Raw genomic sequence first — 19,924 nt, forward strand, 5'->3', positions numbered from 1 at the left:
TGACACAGTTTAGCGTGGGAAATTATGTTTGCGAGAGCCCAAAACAAAAAAGGATTTTTTTTTTTTTCGTGCTTAACTCAACACTTTGCAGGCATGCATCCTAGCATGTAGGCTCTTAGTTGCATTTTTTCATTCAAAACATAAAGGCGGGGTCAGCAATACTGTCAGATTCTGTTTTGAAACTCAGCAAACTCTCATTTCAGTATTCCCACCAAAGGTCTCTTACTGAACCATCACGTGACCAAGCTGGCTACGCTATGACCGATGAGAAATAAGAGACACGTTCTTATACTGACCGGATAGAGCGTAATAGTTGCACATCATTACTGAAATAGGTGCCGTTAAGAAAGGTAAACCCCAAAAGATTAATTAAGAAGAACCTGAATAATTACAAAAAAATTAAAATAAATGTAATGTAAAACCATACAGATGGAAGACATATGGAGTGGAAAAAAAACTAAACAATTAATGCTTATTAAATGCAATTCACAGTGCCCCCCAAAATGAAAGCGCTAGCTGTACAAATCTCAGATTAAGACTTTTGCAACTTTCTTTCATTCAAATAAAACTAAAATCTCTGAACAGATGCCACTAGTTACAGTGTAAATGTTCCCCTTCTGTTCCCCACCTTTAAAGCTAAGATGGAGAGGGGGAAAAGCTTTCCCTGTGCAAATATTGAGATGAACACATCTATAGGGCTCTCTGGAGCTTTGTGTGATGTGCCCTAATTCCTCTCACGGCCTCCTTAAGGGACACGTCATAATAAACCCTCAACCCCCTTCCAAGCAAAGAAAGATCTAGGTTACTAGGTGCACCAAGCTCTCTACGTTCACCCTCATATTCCAGTATGCTTTAAGTTCATATGAATAAGAAAATTAATTATGTAGCGTGATTAAACAGGTTTGACTACACAACATAAAAAAAACAAGACTGTTAACTTTGAAACGTATTCAAACCCACAGTCACAAACAGTGTGTGGCAGGACTTTCACTGGTTTTGTTATCAAGATAACAAACAATCAAAAGGGATTTGGACCATCTTTTAACTAACTTTATAAACAACATAGAATTGATGGACAGAATGATGACTGTCAAAAGCAGGAAAAACTCAAATCCAAAATGTGATCAAAAGACCTGACAGACTCAGTAAACATTCGACTGTTTAAAATGCATCCTTCTTGTTGGCAGGGACAAAAACTCCTTAGTTAAGCTCATCGCGAGACCATTTGGCAGGGATTATGCACGGCTTAGTGTCTGCCCCACAAAACAGGTCTTTGATTCATAACTGTTATTTAAGTAAGTAATTCCTGGGAGAGAGGTAAATCTCCATTTGGAAATTGTCCCCTTGTTGTGATAGACAGTGCAAGAAAATTCTGATAGTAATACAACGGAGAGGGCTAAAACAGTTTTTGGTCTGATGTTAACTACATGCCTATATTTGATTCCTCATCTATGTACCAAACTGTTCCAGAAGATCAGACAGAGCAGATTCCCTCTTGATATAATGAAGCCAAATACAATCTCGATCAGAACACGCAGGAGGGGTAATTTTCTACTAAACTGTAGTAAAATATCTGCTGTGATAAGTTTGGCTCGTAGGCAGAAGAAGAATCAAACGGAACAGGACAAGTGCCAAACATTTCTGAGAAACAACAAAAAAAATGAAAAGAACACTTCAACATCTTCCCCAGAATGTAAATGTTCTCTTCACCATCTTTATCTCCGAATAAGTTTAAAGTAGCCTAATTATAAGTGCAACTGGAGAGCCCGCTCTGGCTGGGGAGAGGGAGAGAAACTGGCCGTGTCCCCACCACAAATCAAATGGCACCCAGATCAGCTCAGCCGCTGTTGCCATGGTAACCTACCCAGTGGGGATTTTGCTCGGCGCGAGATAGCTAGAGGAGCCATTACAGCCAGGAAAAGCCCCTCTATGCAGGGAGACAATGACACTTTTGTTCCTTACATGGTATTGACATTGTGACGACTCAAGCATACCTCCCCCCCCCCCCCCTTTCCCTTCCCCCGAAACAAAACAGTCCAGAAGATTCTTTATGAATAGTTGATAACCATGAGCATCAAACAAAAACTTGTGACGTGTGTATATACATTTATTCTGTTTTATTTCATTTCTGCCTGTTCCCCATATTCCTTTTCCTCTTTCTTGTTTCAGTGCCCCCCCCCCCCCCTTCATTTGTCTTAGTTAAGATAAGTTAATGAATCAGAAAATCACAACTACAAAATGTCATTAAGAAAAGGTCATTGCGTATCTCCGGACTGATGTCACACTGCACAGTTTAACATTATCACCTAGAAATCCTCTGTTCTGTGAACACACACACATCACTGCTGTGGGTGGGGTGCAGTTCTAATGTGGCTCTGTCAATATTCCTCTTCCGATGTGCAAGTCTCATTAAAACCAATGATAATACATTAACATCCATTACTGCTCATTTTCCCCCATCTTTCCCTGAACCGCATAAAGGCTTGCGTATAAAGACTAACAGGGCACAGCGTTACACACTGAGGAACATCGAGGCCAGGAGCCTTAGCATGGGTTTTTGTTTTATTTCAGTAATTAATGTTGCTTTAATCAGTGAATAAAAAAACACAGCTGTCATTCCACAAGCTGCAAGAAACCAGAGTCTTGGAAAAACATTCAAGCTCTAGTTCACCACATCACATCGTCACTTACTTGACCCTGAGGCAACAACTTACAAGTTTATCAAGCATTTTATTTTTCATATTCAACACTTTACAGCCTTTTATGACGGTACATCAGTGATCTATCAGTTGGTGGGCTATCTCAAACAACAGCATTCAAACTTGTGAATGGCCTGAGCTGTTCTCATCATTGAGCCATTGATGGAGCAAGATAAAGTTTAGCAGTGCATGAAGATGAACTGTGTATCCTTCACAGGAAATCAAGCTAAATGATCACTGCCAGTGGACCTTGAAGAGAGCACTCAGTGCAGTTGTCAAGAAATGCCAGCTAGCTGTTGATGTTGACAATTATCACTCCTTCAGGTGCAAATTCAGACCAAGAAACTAAACGACACTTAAAGCTACCAAGAGCAGTTTATAATCTCAGGTCGCGCCAAGGAGTACAATGTCTACAAACACTACAATACTTGCACAGAACCAGAACTAAACCTATTTATCCAATCAGTTATCTCTTACAAATGCTACTTTTTGAAAACACGCAATCTATTTGCCTAACTGGTCTATATAGCAACGTTGTTGACATTGAATCGACCCACAATTGTACGTGGATATGGTAAAAATGTTAGTAGAGGATGATCAACATTAAAACATCTCTTTCAAGACCGGACTAGGCCTATTACATGGTAGCATGTAGCATGTAGCAGAAGCAGCAGACAGAATGGCACTAGCATCAGTCTTGAACAGGGCTGGTCCAGAGTGGTCCAGACCAACCTTACGAAAGTATTCCTAGAGGAGATAAACGTTAGCTAAGAACGTTTTCAGGAAACACCTTGAAATATTAAGGTACGGCTTAAGGTCAACTATGGGGAACTCTGGGAGACTCACCCCAGTTTCATCATGTTAGGGCTACACACTGCATAATTTAAGAACATGAACGTACTATCCTCCTCCTTTATGAAGCTACAGGCGTCGTCGTCATCTCTTACAGCACAGAGGATGAACTGACAGCATAGTCACTACCCTGGCGTCATGCCAGCGTCTCCTGTCACCCTCTTGGGTTAGATCCTAATCAGTCCGTTCCAGTGACTGATCAGATTTTAAACACACAGAGGATGCATCACTATCTCAGTGTTCCCTGTTGTCACCCCAGGCTTCCCTTGGCGCGGCCACAGTTAGCCGTAAACCAGAGTTAGCCGTAAACCAGAGTTAGCCATAAACTCAGCCATGAGACTCCACCAGAGCAGTTCAATGCCATACGGCCAAAGAGACCGCTTAGCCTGAGGGTGATATGATTAAGAATTCTGCAGCGATCAATACTTACGGTGGGCTACAGAGGCCACACTGGACCAGGTCTAAATTTTAAGAATACATAAATAAAATGACTCACACGGAAAAGACATCCAAGGCCAAGGCTTGAATCAATATGTGCCTGAATGCAATAAATGCTCATTTTAAAAGTATATGAATTGTGGCATAAAATGAGCATACTGCTTTCAAAGTTACATGAAAAAAGAAAACCCTTCAGTCCGCTTTCATTTTTTTCTTAACTACATTCAGTTAAGCCATTCTCCTTTTTTAATACTCTCCCCTGTTTTATTTTCCCTTTAAATCCTCGCTGACCTTCAATCCTAAAATCCTGAGGATGTTATACCTGAATGCTTCCCCTCCTACCAATTTCCTTTTTCTCGTGCAACCATTTCCTGTCAATGTAATCTCTACTGCTGGAGTGTCTGTCCCTGGACCCAAAGACAGTATAAGCTAATTAGACCTAGAACTGATCATGTCCCCTCACACAAGACAAAAGAAAATGGAGATTGACTGCATACCATTGGCAGCAATGAAGCTCATACAAGGACACTTTCATGTCCACATTTTCAGACTACTTTAAAGTCAGATAGGCATGACGATTAACCAAAACATCCCTTACAATTACACCACTTAGCCTAGCTGTGAGCTTTGTTGTCATCCATTTTGTAGATTGATAGGGCAGTCAGGGATGACCTTTAGAGAAAAATAAGATGCCCTGTCGTGTCATCCTCTTTTCACCTTGACATTGACTATGTCCAAGTCATACTAATGCACTGGCTGCATATGGGTGTCTACATAACAGTGTTTCTGTAAGCCGGTAATTACCGGGTTTTGCCTGGCAAAATAAATCAAAATATCCCATAATAATGCTGATACAAAACATAAAATGTTTCCTTAAACAGGAAATTCGTTTTTTAACCAAAACAACTAAATCAATAATGGAACTATATCTTATTGCATGTTGATTAATGTGAGATACAAAATCCTTCCGAAAATGGATGTTAACCAATCACGTTTAATTCTCAGTGCTCAGAAGCTTCAGTCTTAGCCCCGCCTTCCAAAGCCTTTACCACTTTAGGAGTAGTGGCAATGAATAGAACATTTTGATTGTCAGAGATATCATGGTGATATTAGATCAGGTATTCAGCACACACTTTTATCCAAAGACACATACAGACAACATAGAGCGATCAGGAACCAAACCCAGGTCACCCGGTTGTTAAGCCGCGACGCTATCCTCTGCATCACCACGTCTAGCCAATCAAATTTTTCTATTTCTATGAGGAGGGCATTGTCATTGCCAAAGCCTTCTCTGGATTGGTTTGATAAAATGTGATGGTAAATGTCAGCAACCTTATGAAGGGTAAGTAGACTTCTTCGCATCACAGGAGCAGTTCTGTTCGCCCAAGGATTTGCAGGACACATCTTGTCTCGTAGATAATAATCTTGTGTAGGCCTAGCAGAAGGCTAGCCTATAACTTGCAGAGTAGGTGACCAAAAACATGCCTAATCCTAGCCGAAACCCTGATGCATATGTGTAAACGGTTGGACATGAAACAAAGTATTAATAATCTAGCAAGCCAGCACATGGTACAGAGTTCCAGCAAACACCCTATTTTGAGAATAAGGGAGTCGAGACGAACGGAAGAAATAGCATCTCCATCTCGACACAGCGCCTCGTGACCTGGGACCAAATTGTATTGCTTATTTTGTAGCTTGAGAGCCAACGCAGGAATCTCATAATTCCCTTGTCCTTGATTCATCATTTGCTCTTCCCATGCTCTCCATGTTCTCGACCCAGCTCAGAGACGGAGGGGAGAGAAAGCCAAGGATATTTCCCCAGGCACTATTATCTCGTTCAACTATAAAAATGGCCATTCGATTAGAGGATAAGCCATATCTCAATTACAAAGCTTTCTGCATGGTTTGAAAACGACAGACAACTAATGGACTGTATACTGCAGCTTTTAAATGGAGAAACACACAGAAACAGCAGATTTCCCACCACGCTCCAGGAGGGAAGTATTTCAACGTGCAAATGAAAACACCCAACAGGGATGAGCTTAAAGAATATACACACAATAAATGAAGAAAAGGAGACGGATCACTCCCTCTTAGGATACACTTGAAATTAAAAATAAAGCGAGAACATCACTTTGTTCCACATTTGACAGAACATAGTAAAACTGCCAGTGTGTGTGTGTCAAGGAGGCAGGGTGAAGAGCCAGTGTGTGTGTGTGTGTGTGTGTGTGTGTGTGTGTGTGTGTGTGTGTGTGTGTGTGTGTGTGTGTGTGTGTGTGGTGAGTGTGGTGTGGTGTGTGTGGTGAGTGTGTGTGTGTGTGTGCGCGTGTGCGTGTGTGTGTGTGTGTGTGTGTTTGTGTGTGTGTGTGTGTGTTTGTGTGTGTGTGTGTGTGTTTGTGTGTGTGTGTGTGTGTTTGGATGTAAATTCACACCCTCCCTTGCACACTATCAGTGCCTCCTCCTTGTGAGGAAGTGGTTAACACTTCACTTGACAGTGTGTTGTGAAAGCGTCCTGTTTCTATTCCGGGATATTCCCCACAAGAGTCCAGAGGTCTATCCTCAATCCTGCCTCGCCTCTGGGTACTGATCTGGATTAGCAACGCTACCAGCTGTGCTTTGTAGTGTCGTGTTGTCATGATAGGGATCTGGAAGGCCTTATTGCCATAGCTATGCCTGTTTTCAGCACCCACTTTTCGGATGATGATGTAAAGTGACTGTTCGGACTCTCTTAGATCAGAGATATGCAGCTAAAATTGAACACTTAGACAGTTAAGAAGGATGTTAAGAGAATCAATAGCCACATGGTGTTTGCAATGGATAGCCTGCTGAATTTAGCTTCCACTGCACTGTAGTGGGGGTTTGGTTTGGTCATGAGGAAGGACAAACTCCCATTACTGTGAGTTCCCCTTGTACTAACCTGAGGAGTGGCTAAAAGATCAAGGTGACTCTCAAGGAGATACTGTACCAGCAGAGGCAACCAGATCTGTGCATGATACACCTGATGTGCTCAAACATCTGTGCATGATACATCTGTGCATGATACATCTGTGCATGATACATCTGTGCATCATAGATCTGTGTTCATACATCTGTGTTCATACATCTGTGCATTAACATTTGTGCATGATACATCTGTGCATCATAGATCTGTGCTCATACATCTGTGCATGATACATCTGTGCATTATAGATCTGTGCTCATACATCTGTGCATTAAGATTTGTGCATGATACATCTGTGCATGATACATCTGTGCATCATAGATCTGTGCATGATACATCTGTGCATGATACATCTGTGCATGATACATCTGTGCATCATAGATCTGTGTTCATACATCTGTGCATTAACATTTGTGCATGATACATCTGTGCATCATAGATCTGTGCTCATACATCTGTGCATGATACATCTGTGCATCATAGATCTGTGCATGATACATCTGTGCATGATACATCTGTGCATCATAGATCTGTGCATGATACATCTGTGCATGATACATCTGTGCATGATACATCTGTGCATGATACATCTGTGCATCATAGATCTGTGTTCATACATCTGTGCATTAACATTTGTGCATGATACATCTGTGCATCATAGATCTGTGCTCATACATTTGTGCATGATACATCTGTGCATCATAGATCTGTGCATGATACATCTGTGCATGATACATCTGTGCATCATAGATCTGTGCATGATACATCTGTGCATGATACATCTGTGCATCATAGATCTGTGTTCATACATCTGTGCATTAACATTTGTGCATGATACATCTGTGCATCATAGATCTGTGCTCATACATCTGTGCATGATACATCTGTGCATCATAGATCTGTGCATGATACATCTGTGCATGATACATCTGTGCATGATACATCTGTGTATCATAGATCTGTGCTCATAGATCTGTGCATGATACATCTGTGCATGATACATCTGTGCATGATACATCTGTGCATGATTCATCTGTGCATCATACATCTGTGCATCATACATCTGTGAATGATTCATCTGTGCATGATACATCTTGGCACAGCTTTGACCATCAGAGGGTTATCCTTGCAAAACTCTTCCTCACTGTGCACAATAATGTGTGTTAAAGAAATCAGTGCAGAATAATGTTGAGTTTAGAGTTGTTGTTGAGCAGAGCTCAGATATGAAACTCTCACTTTCTATCACAACCCTAGATAATATCAGAACTTCTATCTGTCATCTTACCCATGGACAGTTCTACTGGTAACCATAGCAATAAAAACAAACAGATCAACACAGCTATTTCAGCCTATGCCTTGAGTATGATTACTAGATGGTCTGGCCTTTTCTGCTTCCTCGAGCTAAGGATCAGCATTAAGGCAGCTGAAAGGGTTGTTCATTTCAAATAAATGCCATGCTGTAACTGAAGATATTTCAGAAAAAATGACTTGAGCTTTCTCTCTTTGCAGATTCAAGCTGCACTTATATCAGTTGAGCCTTTAATGGCATCCCTAAAATTCAGCTAATCACAGTGATGATCACTTATCATACAATCATGCTGTTAATTGCAAAGCTATGTAAGATATGCCAGATATTAAAAAGTAAAATGTGGGTAATAGCACCTCTATGCTCCGAGGAACGCAGTAAGTCCTCAAGTCATTGAACTATTAAAAATAGGCAAAAGTTCCTAGATATTCATCTCCGCTCTCAACCTAGCTCTCAAAGCCCAATGCCTCATGACGTCTTTAAAGAAGGTTCTAGAATAATCCTTCTCTAGTCTAAACCTGGCTCACAGACCGTTCACAAATGCTTCACAAAAACGTCTTTAGAGCTTGTGTTCACCTCTTGGCCATGCAAAAGAAATACTGAAGAGCTGTCTCAACTTAAACGTCTTTAGAGCTTGTGTTCACCTCTTGGCCATGCAAAAGAAATACTGAAGAGCTGTATCAACTTAAACGTCTTTAGAGCTTGTATTCACCTCTTGGCCATGCAAAAGAAATACTGAAGAGCTGTCTCAACTTAAATCCCTGTTCGAAAAAGGATGCAAATGGGATACCCTCAGATTTGTTAAGACCGGCAGCTCATAAATTAACCACCACTATCGTAGATATTATGCACATATATTTAGAGCCCATTTAAAATTAAAATCACAATTAAAAATACTCTCACTACTTCCTTCTTCAGCCCACCTCTGACGCAAGATATTTCTGTTACTTTACATTCACAGGGGATAGGAAAGGCTTTATGTTCTGATATTGATCTGAGTCGACTCTATTGTTTCCACTTTATAATGATCACCAGTGCAGTCCTACCAGTTATTCACGCCTACAAACCCAAAACATTTACCACAAGGCCTAATCCACGGTTATTATGCAGATCACATGAGGTGGTTCTTGGCTTCTTGACAGGACCACAATTAAAACCACAGTCAAAACTATTAAGCAACAACAGCCTCTCACATCTCTCACATCTTCCCTTAGAGGAAATGCAAGTACTCACCTTGTGTGCTACAACTGCTGTGTTATGTCGGCTTGTTTTGTTTTAATTTACAAATAAATTGAACGAAGGCTGTTAACTGCACTCCTGGCATGTGTTCTTTGTGTAGAACCTAGAATATGCTAATCATCATTTAACCATTTGCAGTTCTTGTTTTCGGTTTACATTGTGGAGATGGTAGGCAAATGTCGTTTTGTAGTTTCTTGACAGAAGATTTCTCCTTTGAAATATGGTTTTGCCACTCAAGTTCTTTGTGGTCTGTGAAAATCTGATGGTAATGACTAGGCCAGCCAAGACCCAGTCAAAAAAACACAAAAAAGCTGCAAAATACTGTGCTATCTAAAAGGAAGAACAAACAAAAAGGAAAAATAAAAAAACGACTCTGCTATTTGTATTGGATTAAAAGAAGTTGAAGTGGAGGCTTAGTAAAATCTCCTCAAATCAGCAACATTATCGTGTCTTTATTTTCAAAATAAATGATTTACCAGCAATATGATGCACTTAACACCCAAAATGTGACCATCCAATCGACCCAGTCCGCCCTTTATACTGGTGTGTGCTCTGCCTGGTTAGCTTTGTGTGTTATGTTCTGTCATGCATGGCACGCTGCTCTTGTTTTGAGTCAAGAATACAGCCACGGTGAGGTCAAAGCGTGGTGCCTCATATGGCCACTGAGTGTAGTACCAACCATCCAGAGCAGAGCCAGCTCACACCAGACCCACTGAACTGAGTGTAGAACCATCCAGGTCGGAGCCAGCTCACACCAGACCCACTGAACTGAGTGTAGAACCATCCAGAACGGAGCCAGCTCACACCAGACACACTGAACTGAGTGTTGAACCATCCAGAGCAGAGCCAGCTCACACCAGACACACTGAACTGAGTGTAGAACCATCCAGGTCGGAGCCAGCTCACACCAGACCCACTGAACTGAGTGTAGAACCATCCAGGTCGGAGCCAGCTCACACCAGACACACTGAACTGAGTGTTGAACCATCCAGGTCGGAGCCAGCTCACACCAGACCCACTGAACTGAGTGTAGAACCATCCAGAGCAGAGCCAGCTCACACCAGACACACTGAAGCTAAAATTAGGCCAATGAGTACCACCATGAAAACATTTTTAATACAGAGCACTACTGCACTAGCCTGGTGACACCAGCCTACGTATTTCCGCCTGAATTGATTTCAAGCTCATACTCAGTCTGGCCCAACCCCATTGACAATCGTCTCCAGAACTCAAAATTTTGCAGGACCAATCAGCGAACAGTTCAGAGCTGTGACGCAAAACTCGCCTTGGAGGAAAAGACACGAAAAGCTATCGGAAAAGTTGTCTCAACTCTCGAGAACATCAGAAAATTAAAAGGAGAACAAGAGTATTTTCTTGTAAGTTTTATGATTGGAAAGGACGTCGTAGCTCTTCTCCCAACTGGCTTTGGGAAGAGTTTAATCTACCGAATGCTTACTAAACGTTGCTGATTGGTTAAGGGAACTCCAATGATTTTAAACCTCAAGATAAGCACCCGCCGATCTCGGAAACCAAAATGCATTGGGTTGGCCCAGACTGAAAGACGGAATGAAATGGAGTCACAGGCTGGTAATGGCCAGGCTACTACTGCACTGCATTTTTGTGTTTTAACTTCATTGTGTGCGTGTGTGTGTGTGCGTGTGCATGTGTGTGTGTATGTGAGTGTGTGTGTATGTGTGTGTGTGTGTGTGTGTGTGTGTGTGTGTGTGTGTGTGTGTGTGTGTGTGTGTGTGTGTGTGTGTTTGTGTGTGTGTGTGTGTGCGTGCGTGCGTGCCTGCGTGCGTGCCTGTGTGCGTGCCTGCGTGCGTGCGTGCGTGCGTGCGTGCGTGCGTGCGTGCGTGCATGTTCGGTGTGTGTGTGTCCGGTGTGTGTGTGTCTATGTCTGTGTATGGTGGTGGTGGGATGGGTGTCTGAGGACCACAATGTAATGAGATAGTGAACACCAAATAAACCGATAGACAGATCTGCTGGGTTAGAATTTGCAAAATGCCAACCAACTGGGCACTTAACTGGGCAATGTAAAACCTCTCACGACTTCTTAAGATTAAAAAACAAACAAATAGATACATTAAAAGCAGTTGATGGCAATACCTTAACTGTGTGAAGGTAATTACAGGAGAACAAACATGACAAAAAAAAAATACAGCTTGCTGAAGGTACAATAAGGCAAAACAGCAAAAATTGTGTTGATCCCTTTAATCCTATTCCACTCTCTGCAGCACCAATTAGACCTTATTAATGTCAACAGACCGGCTCAAGGGGGAAAGAAGACACAACAAACCCTTTGTTTCAAACAAATGACTGCATGTTGAGGTAAGCCAGATGACAACTATGACAAGAAGGAATCATTTTCTCTCCCATTGCGTCCCAAGTGTCCAATGGTTTGAGAATGTGAATCTCCCTCCAGGCTATGCCCTTCTAAATGATGCTGCTGCTACTGTGAGGTGCTGGAGCCATATACAATAGCAAACTAGGAGAAAATGTGTGCTATGGCTCTACGCAATGACTCAATCGATCCCCAAGGTAGTAAAATGTAAAGTAGCATCTATAAGTACCCTGCAGAACATGCTATTCACACATTAACATAAACTACTTGGTGTCTTGCCTTTAAAGGAAGGAAATGTACAGCTCATGAGACTGCAACATTCCGTTCAACTCAATAGGTTCATGGTCATTCAACCACGTTGGCCTACCATAAAAAGAGAAATATGAAACTGTGAGGACATTTCTAATGTGTTGGGGATAACATTCTACGAAAGAGGCTCAGGAAATGGAGAAATGTGCACGCCTGACATAGCCTGGAAAGATGAAAGTGATAGGGAGCATTTAGACTGATGGAGGCCATCAGTAGGTTGCCACTCACAAAATTAACTTTGCAACAATTAGCTTACATGTGGCGATTTCGGTAACACTTTACTTAAACCCAATATCCATACAGCATTATCAACATATTATTAGATGTGTATAAAGCATTCAAAACGCATTATAACGCCTGACAAAAGTCTAAAACTATAGACTCATAACGTATAGTAAAAGCCCTACCCAGCTATTATTCTTAAAGATGGTATAGTGAATATCCAGTCAGTTTAATCAGTGCCACTATCAAGCGGTAGAAGAAGCTTCATGATGAAATCTAATACATCAAGCTGTAAGGCCTTATACTGTAACATCATAACGCTTTGTGCAGTCTTCCCAATGTTTAAATAGTTATATAGACTTATATCAATCAGAATGAAGCATTATGAATCCTTTATAACCCTTTGTGAATGTGCTTATAATGCTTTATGGCTACTGGGCTTAGGTAAAGGGTTCAGTCTTTTTTTAAAGTTAGATAACATTAGCTTCGTCCATATCTTTGCTACCTTAGTCAAGGCCATTTATTTGCCTTTCGTTGATTTTAGAGACATAGATTTAATTTTTATTTGTGTTGTTTCACTTTAATAATTGCATTGTAAAACTTCATCTGAATAGCATATCATTAGTTTGGAAGTGAATTCCAATAAACTTGAAACTAGATGTATGAAATTTAATTAATTTTCACTAAAACTTAAAATTCCATTTTCTGTATACTTCCACATTCAGTTCTTATAACTCAAGTTCAGTTGTTGCAATTCAATTTCAGTATACAGAGACACTTACATCTGGTCATTGAGGAAGAGCAATCGACAACAGACCATTGGTTGTATAAATATAGCCATCTTCCCTATTACTAACTTAGCGTCAATGACACTTCGAGAAGTAAGAAGTTGTGTTGTGTACCTCTCTGTATAAAAAGCAAACAAAAACTGACCCATTTAAACTTTTTAATAAGGGTTTAATTCAACCAAATGGCTTGCTAGATAGCTATCTATCTACATTTGGGACTCTTGATAGTTGTACTGTGGCTGTACTGTGGCCTACACAGTACTGGCAAAGTCCTTCTTAAAACGCCTCTGGTACTTGTGTACTTTCGTGTAGCCAATTGAATACACCTGAGGCTAGTTGTCAAACTTGCTTTCAGAAATAGCAATAACTACAGAACACAGTCAGCATATCCATACATGAAATTCATGTATGTTGTTATGGTCTTACACAGGGACGTGCACAGGAATTTTGAAGGGCAGTTGCTCTGCCCTGGAAAAAAGGGGCAACACATTATTTTTTGTCACCGCCGCTGCCACGCCCACGCCCCCGTCCCGTCCCGATTATTTTAAACTCTCACTAACTGTTGCAGCCACGCCCCCGTCCCCTGATGACAAATATATATATATTTCCTTCGGAGGGGCAACTTCAGTTGAGGAGGGCAAACGGGCAGTTGCCCGAGCAACCTTAGCCCATTCCAGTGCACGTCCCTGGTCTTACACCAGGTCCAAATAGTGAAATACACATAAATGTGAGGTTGATGCTGTGCATTTTTTCACATCAATGGTGCATAGCAAAATCGATCCAATTCTGCTCTCTTCTGCCTGCACTCTTTGAATGCTTCCTCTTGTCTTCTGTGCTCTCATCAGGTGCATTGGAGACCTCAGTCAGAAGACTGACGGTCACGCAGCAGCTTCGCCCCGTGAGTGGGCCTTCAACAAAGTTTAGTCACTTAGGTCTTCTCCTTGAACATGTTCATGTGAACACAGCTATGATTCACCATGGTGGCACGCAAGACAAGGTTAGTGAAAGCGAGTGAGTACTTTCAATTTCCTGCTCTTCTATACACACACACACACACACACACACACACACGCATGCACACGCACACACACACACACGCACACACACACACACACGCACACGCACACGCACACGCACACGCACACGCACACGCACACGCACACGCACACACACACACACACACACGCACTCCCACATACAAAATCTAGTAGAGTACCTGGAAGTATTGAGCACTGGCACATAATCAAGAAATTATGTAAAAAAGGTAATATATCATTGTTGGGTTTTCCAATGTTATTTGATTAGTGTTTGTAATTACAACCACGTTATTACATAATGAATTTGTACCTCGACCAAGACACACAGAACAAGCCAAGCCATCTCCCTCTCATGAACGCACCCACTATAAATGGAACAAAGTGTTGACAAAAACTTGAATGAATTCACCTGGTTTCACACACACAAACTGCTGCTAAAACACATGTCCACGAGTTTGCTGTAGTAAAACATCTAAACTATAAGTGATGACGACATCATTGCTCCAGATTCTCTCCACCCGAATGTCTTCCCCTGGGGCCATCCCAAAGTCCTACCATACAAGGACAGTGACGGTGAGCTGACCCTGCAAAATGTTTTTGTGGTTTTTTTTATGCTGGGGTTTCCCCCCAGTGAACTTCATGTGGGAGGTCTCTGTGGGGGCATCGATGTTGGGACACTTCACCACCACGAGCCTAAGGGGAGGATCTCTGGGGTCTACAGCCCGCTCACCTGGACCTGCTACCAGATGGGTGCACAGCAACCCCCCAGGGGAAGGCATTGGCATGGGCCAATGTGTGTATACTGCAAGAGCACTTCTTCCACAAGCTCTTTCCTCCACCTCATTGCACTTCCACATTCCACACAAGCTGAATCTTTATTGTATATGAACCTTTCCTCTCTGATTAATTTGGATTAATATAATCTGCTTTCGATCAGTAATGTTTACCTGAGTGCGTGGCTTGAGCAAAGCTTGTGGCAACAATGCAACAATGTGGTTGCTTAATTCTACATCAGTAAAAGCCCCAGAACTTGTGCAACCACAAACAGAACTTGTGGAATAAGAACAAGAGCTGTCGTATTACAGAGGATCCTTTGATAACAAGAAGATGAGGAATAAGACTGGGGTATTTTGCTCTTTAATGTACTGTTTAGTGAGTTTAGTCCAATCAGGAAAGCTGTTTCTCATTAATACTGAGAGGTACACAACAAATCATTGAGCATCTCGAGGGGACTGTGTGAAATGACATGAATCATGTAGTATTGCATTGGTATTTGGCACCAAACAAATGGTACCAGGCGTTCATTTATCGAATATTGGTGAACCGTAAGGACAACGTAACTAGTAACTAGTCATGTCCTAAAAATAAAGCATCTCCTTCCACAGACTGATGCAAACAATACTTTATTCTGATTTACTGATTCACTGTGATCTTCAGTACCGTAACACCTCAGGTTTTTGTGGCTCCTCATATTTTTATAAAAATATTTTCCAAACAAATGGTACCAGGCGAAAATTATAGTCATGTCCTAAAAATATGGTACCAGGCGTTCGTTTATCGAATATTTTTCTTTAAGTGACCTATGACACCGTGCTCATACTACGACACTATCATCTACCATGCTGGACACAACTACACCAAAAAGAATGTGCATGTAACAAACATGAATAAATATTTATGATGATATGTGAAACGACAATGAGCAGATGGATGACAACACTGCATAGCTTTATTAAAGCACCTTTACATGCTGTAAGGTGGCTTGGTCTAGCCAGCTCTCTATAGCTCAAATTACAGTCATAGTGAAAGATAAACTGTTGATCGAACAGTTATCCACAAACCAATTTGGAATGTTTTGTTGTACATAATCATCACCATGTTAGCAAACTGTGACTGGTGGAATTCTGGCAGAGTCAGCAAAGTTCTGATCAGAGTACATCAGAGTATTAGTTGTTCCCCAAAGGTAGCCATTATAGATGTGAAAAAGCTTCACTTGGTTGCTCTTCCTTAATGACCAGATGTGTTTCTCAGTAAACTGAATAGCAAGAACTGAACTTGAATTGTGAGAACTGAATGCTGAAGTATGTGGAAAGTAGAATTATCAGTGAGGATCAAAATACAGTTTCAGAGCAAATATATCTAATTTCCTAATATTGCATTCATTTTGAGGCTATTTGGAATTCAGTTCCAAGCTGATGAATTTAAATTTCAAATTAAAAAAATATATTATTCAAATTCAGTTTCTAGTGATGGCGGTTCCATGGGAATATTATATTATAACATAATATTAAGTCAAGGCTATATGCTGTGGGCTCGCCATTCTCTAAAGGTTATTTTTATCCAACCAAATTGCAGGGATCAACACATCAACATAGGCAACACCTGTTTAAGACTAGTCGGCCACTAGGGGCTTCATGCCAAAATGAGATTTTGCTTTCTAATATAAACTGACTTATACAAAGGTTCCACACCCATGTATCATTACAGCATGCTAACCACCATTACACTGCATAGTCTGCCCATGAGATGCTAGACACATACTACCTTGCAACTTAATGATTAATATTCACCATTAGGGCGCTAAACCTGGGATTGTTAAAGACCTGTGAAGGGATGATGTAACTAATGAGACTCAGCAGGTAAAAACAGGTGTGTGTAAGCCGTGTGTGTCTGGTCATCATGCTCATTTTCATGGCATCGCGGCCAGCAGGAGTTAATTTGCACTGAATAAAGTCAAGACAACCCAACCAATGCGTACAAAAAGAACAAACTGATATTCTATCATTGTCATGATGCTGAATGGAGTAGATAAGTCGACCACTCGGGCTAAAATGGAGACTTCCAGCTCTGTGTCTACAAATGGCATCTCCAGCCCATATCCAGAAAAGAAACTCACGGTATACTGTACATCAAAGGACCTTGCCTTGAGTTCATTTCATACATCACATGCACATCTACATTACATATCCCTCTAATGTGAAGGAGCTCTCCCTTTTTAGAAGCTTGGCTCAACACTCAAAATATAAAAATAGAAGAAAAAAAACGAAAAGAATATTCTGTAAAGACACCACCCCAACCCTGACTATGATCAATGGCTATTGTATGACTCATCTTGCTGGAAAGCTGACTGAAACCCTGAAATATTGAGTCGGTTCTTAATGTTAAGCTATTTATACGATTCTTCTTTATAATTCAGGCAGGCTAATATAAGGGATATGCCTCTCTTCAATACAAGTACATAAGATAAATAAAATAACTAATAAAATATTGTTGTTTTAATGAATGAATCTATGTATATCTATATATCGTGTCCAGAACCCCTAAACTGCTTGAAAGTATCTTGTAGCCGGACAATATACACCTTTTTTAACGTTTAGATAGGAAGAGCTTGGGCACTTCTCCCTCCCTCCCTTAAGCTGCCTTTCTTATTCCTAGACTCGGACTGGTTAGACGATAGAAGTTGTCATTTAAAAATAACCTTACCAAATCATTTGAAAAGCTTATTCATTGCACTTCCCACTCTGCTCTGTTTGCCTATGAGGATGTTTCCAGTTACTGGGTTTTCTAAATAGGCTACCCAGAGACCCGTCTTCAATATTGTCTGTTGCCAGTCCGCCGGCTACAGATTCAAGAGTGAAGACATGGAAAAAATCTGAATACCCCTTCCCTGCACTGGAAGAATTACATGGTTATCACGTCCATAACGTTCAGTGACAACACACTCAGCGCCAGCAATGACATCAAATCTGACTTCTTGCACTGAGAAATGTTATCTAGTGCTACACCCCAAAAGACAGTACTTTCTGTGAGGGCTACATGCATGTATTGGGCTATGAAGTCTAAACTGAAAATTGCATTCAAATAGAGCCAATGGAAGATATAAATAATAATTTCTAAAATAAACTTACTTAAATCACCTTTTATGTTGTGTTTGTGCTTTTCATTCTTCTGAAATAGTTATTCACTTTTTTCCCCCGAGAGCTTTTGACTTTTCCGCATTTAGTATCATAACCTTATGCGTGTGATGTGTCGTTAAATGCTGTATTGGTGAACATCCATGATGCTTTTACTAGGCAAACACGTAACTCCACACAAAATAAGCATGTGTCTTTGAAGTGTATGGTTGTTATCGCTGGTTTTATTATGTTTCCTGGATCTAATTGTCCTGTCAGGGTAGAAATGAGCTTTCTCACACCTCTTCTCCGTGCTGAAACAGATTTGGCCATAGAGAGAGACACAAAAATGAGCTCCAACAAACTGACAGTAAAAGACTCTGACAGTGAAATAGAGGAAGAGATTTCAGAAACAGAGGATCATTTCAGAGCCAGAGTACAAAGTAACTGAATATCCAGATGTTGGATTTTCTAATACTAATACGTTGAGTATATATTTACACAGTGCGGGTCAATATAACCCATAGCATAGTGGACGTTATTGTTTTTAGCATAATAGGTGGGCTAAGGGGCTATTTATAGGCTATGTGTTCTTCTTGCAGTTCATATTCTAACCAATTGCAAAGAAAACTCTTTAACTTCCCGAGCAAAGACTAATATTACATCGCTTGATTGAAATATACTTTACCAACTACCACAATAATAGATATTCTTGGTGGTTGTTACTCTACCTCGATGCCAGCATCAATGAAATCGGTATGATAACGTTACTCCTCGTCACTTGGGTCTTTTAACAATATCATAACTCGGTTCAGTTACTTACGCTATGGATAACTAACACGAAATCGAGCAGGGCTACTACAGCATTGAAACCACTTGGACTAGCTTACTTCGAAAACTCCTAGTTAAAACTAAGAGCAAACACAGACATACAGTCAAACTGTAACACAAGTTGTTAGATTGCACTGCTCGTCGTGACCCACTTAAACCCAGAGAAAGCAAGTGTGCGGTTAATGGTTCTTTTTGTTTTTCATGTGTTCTACTCCAACTACTTTCTACGACATACTCGTGAAGCATATGTGGAGCAAGTAGCAAGGAATGGGGCATGGTTTTCAGTTGATCATTCCTACCTCAAGATTGCTGTGTCTCCTTGTTTGAAGACAGTATTTGTAATTGATGAATACTCCACAGTTTGTCCAGCAGGCAAACAGGAGGGAAGAACGCAACAAAGGCTAAGAATGATAGCGGTGAGCCACTGGCCGGAGACACACGCATCCTGCACCGCGTTCATTATGTCCATCACAGCTCGGTAAAATATTGTCCTCGTTGTGCGCTTGAAAATATGTGAACTGCAACGTTAATTCCGACTCCTCTCTTCCTTAAAACCACAAGAAATTATGCGTTGTGTAGTTTCCCAGGTTTGTTTTCTCAGAGCGGTACTACGCGCTGAAGTGTACTCTCCAGTGGCTTGCACACCATCTAGTGAGGAAATGTAAAACGGGAGCCGACCTAGCAGCAGACAACCCCCAGGCTCTGATCCTGTTGCCATGCGGCCGTTTCCCTGGCAACCTGTTCCCTGTAGCTCGTGATGGAGCAGTTAAAGCAGGGTGCCTTGATACAGCAAAACAGTCCAGCAATTAAAGGTATCGATTGAACCGCTCGAACAGTGTGGAAACTGATAAATGTTAACGATATCAGAAAGAAGGTGAGAGTAAAGAAAAGAGGGGTTGCGTTCTGCTTGTGTTGGCCTATGAGACATGTATAGTAGCTTATCAAGCTTAGGCTATAGTATAACAACAAATTATTTATTGCTTATGTGTTTGGAAAAGTCTGAGGTATTTAAATGTCAGAGAATT

The 19,924-nt window shown here is 41.1% G+C and overlaps 1 protein-coding gene across 1 annotated transcript in view; it reads right to left on the minus strand.

Annotated features, from left to right (window-relative positions):
• The window catches only part of negr1 (neuronal growth regulator 1), a gene marked incomplete at both ends in the record, with an annotated part of 115,571 nt that extends 96,203 nt beyond the window's left edge, over positions 1 to 19,368 (minus strand). Inside the window, one exon of the mRNA XM_080836063.1 lies at positions 19,199 to 19,368. Within this exon, the coding sequence (XP_080692189.1) occupies positions 19,199 to 19,368 (170 nt within the window). The remainder of the gene's footprint in view (positions 1 to 19,198) is intronic.
• Positions 19,369 to 19,924: the final 556 nt, after the last annotated feature.

The sequence above is a fragment of the Sprattus sprattus genome (genome assembly GCF_963457725.1).
Source record: "Sprattus sprattus genome assembly, chromosome: 3".
NCBI classification, from domain to species: domain Eukaryota; kingdom Metazoa; phylum Chordata; class Actinopteri; order Clupeiformes; family Clupeidae; genus Sprattus; species Sprattus sprattus.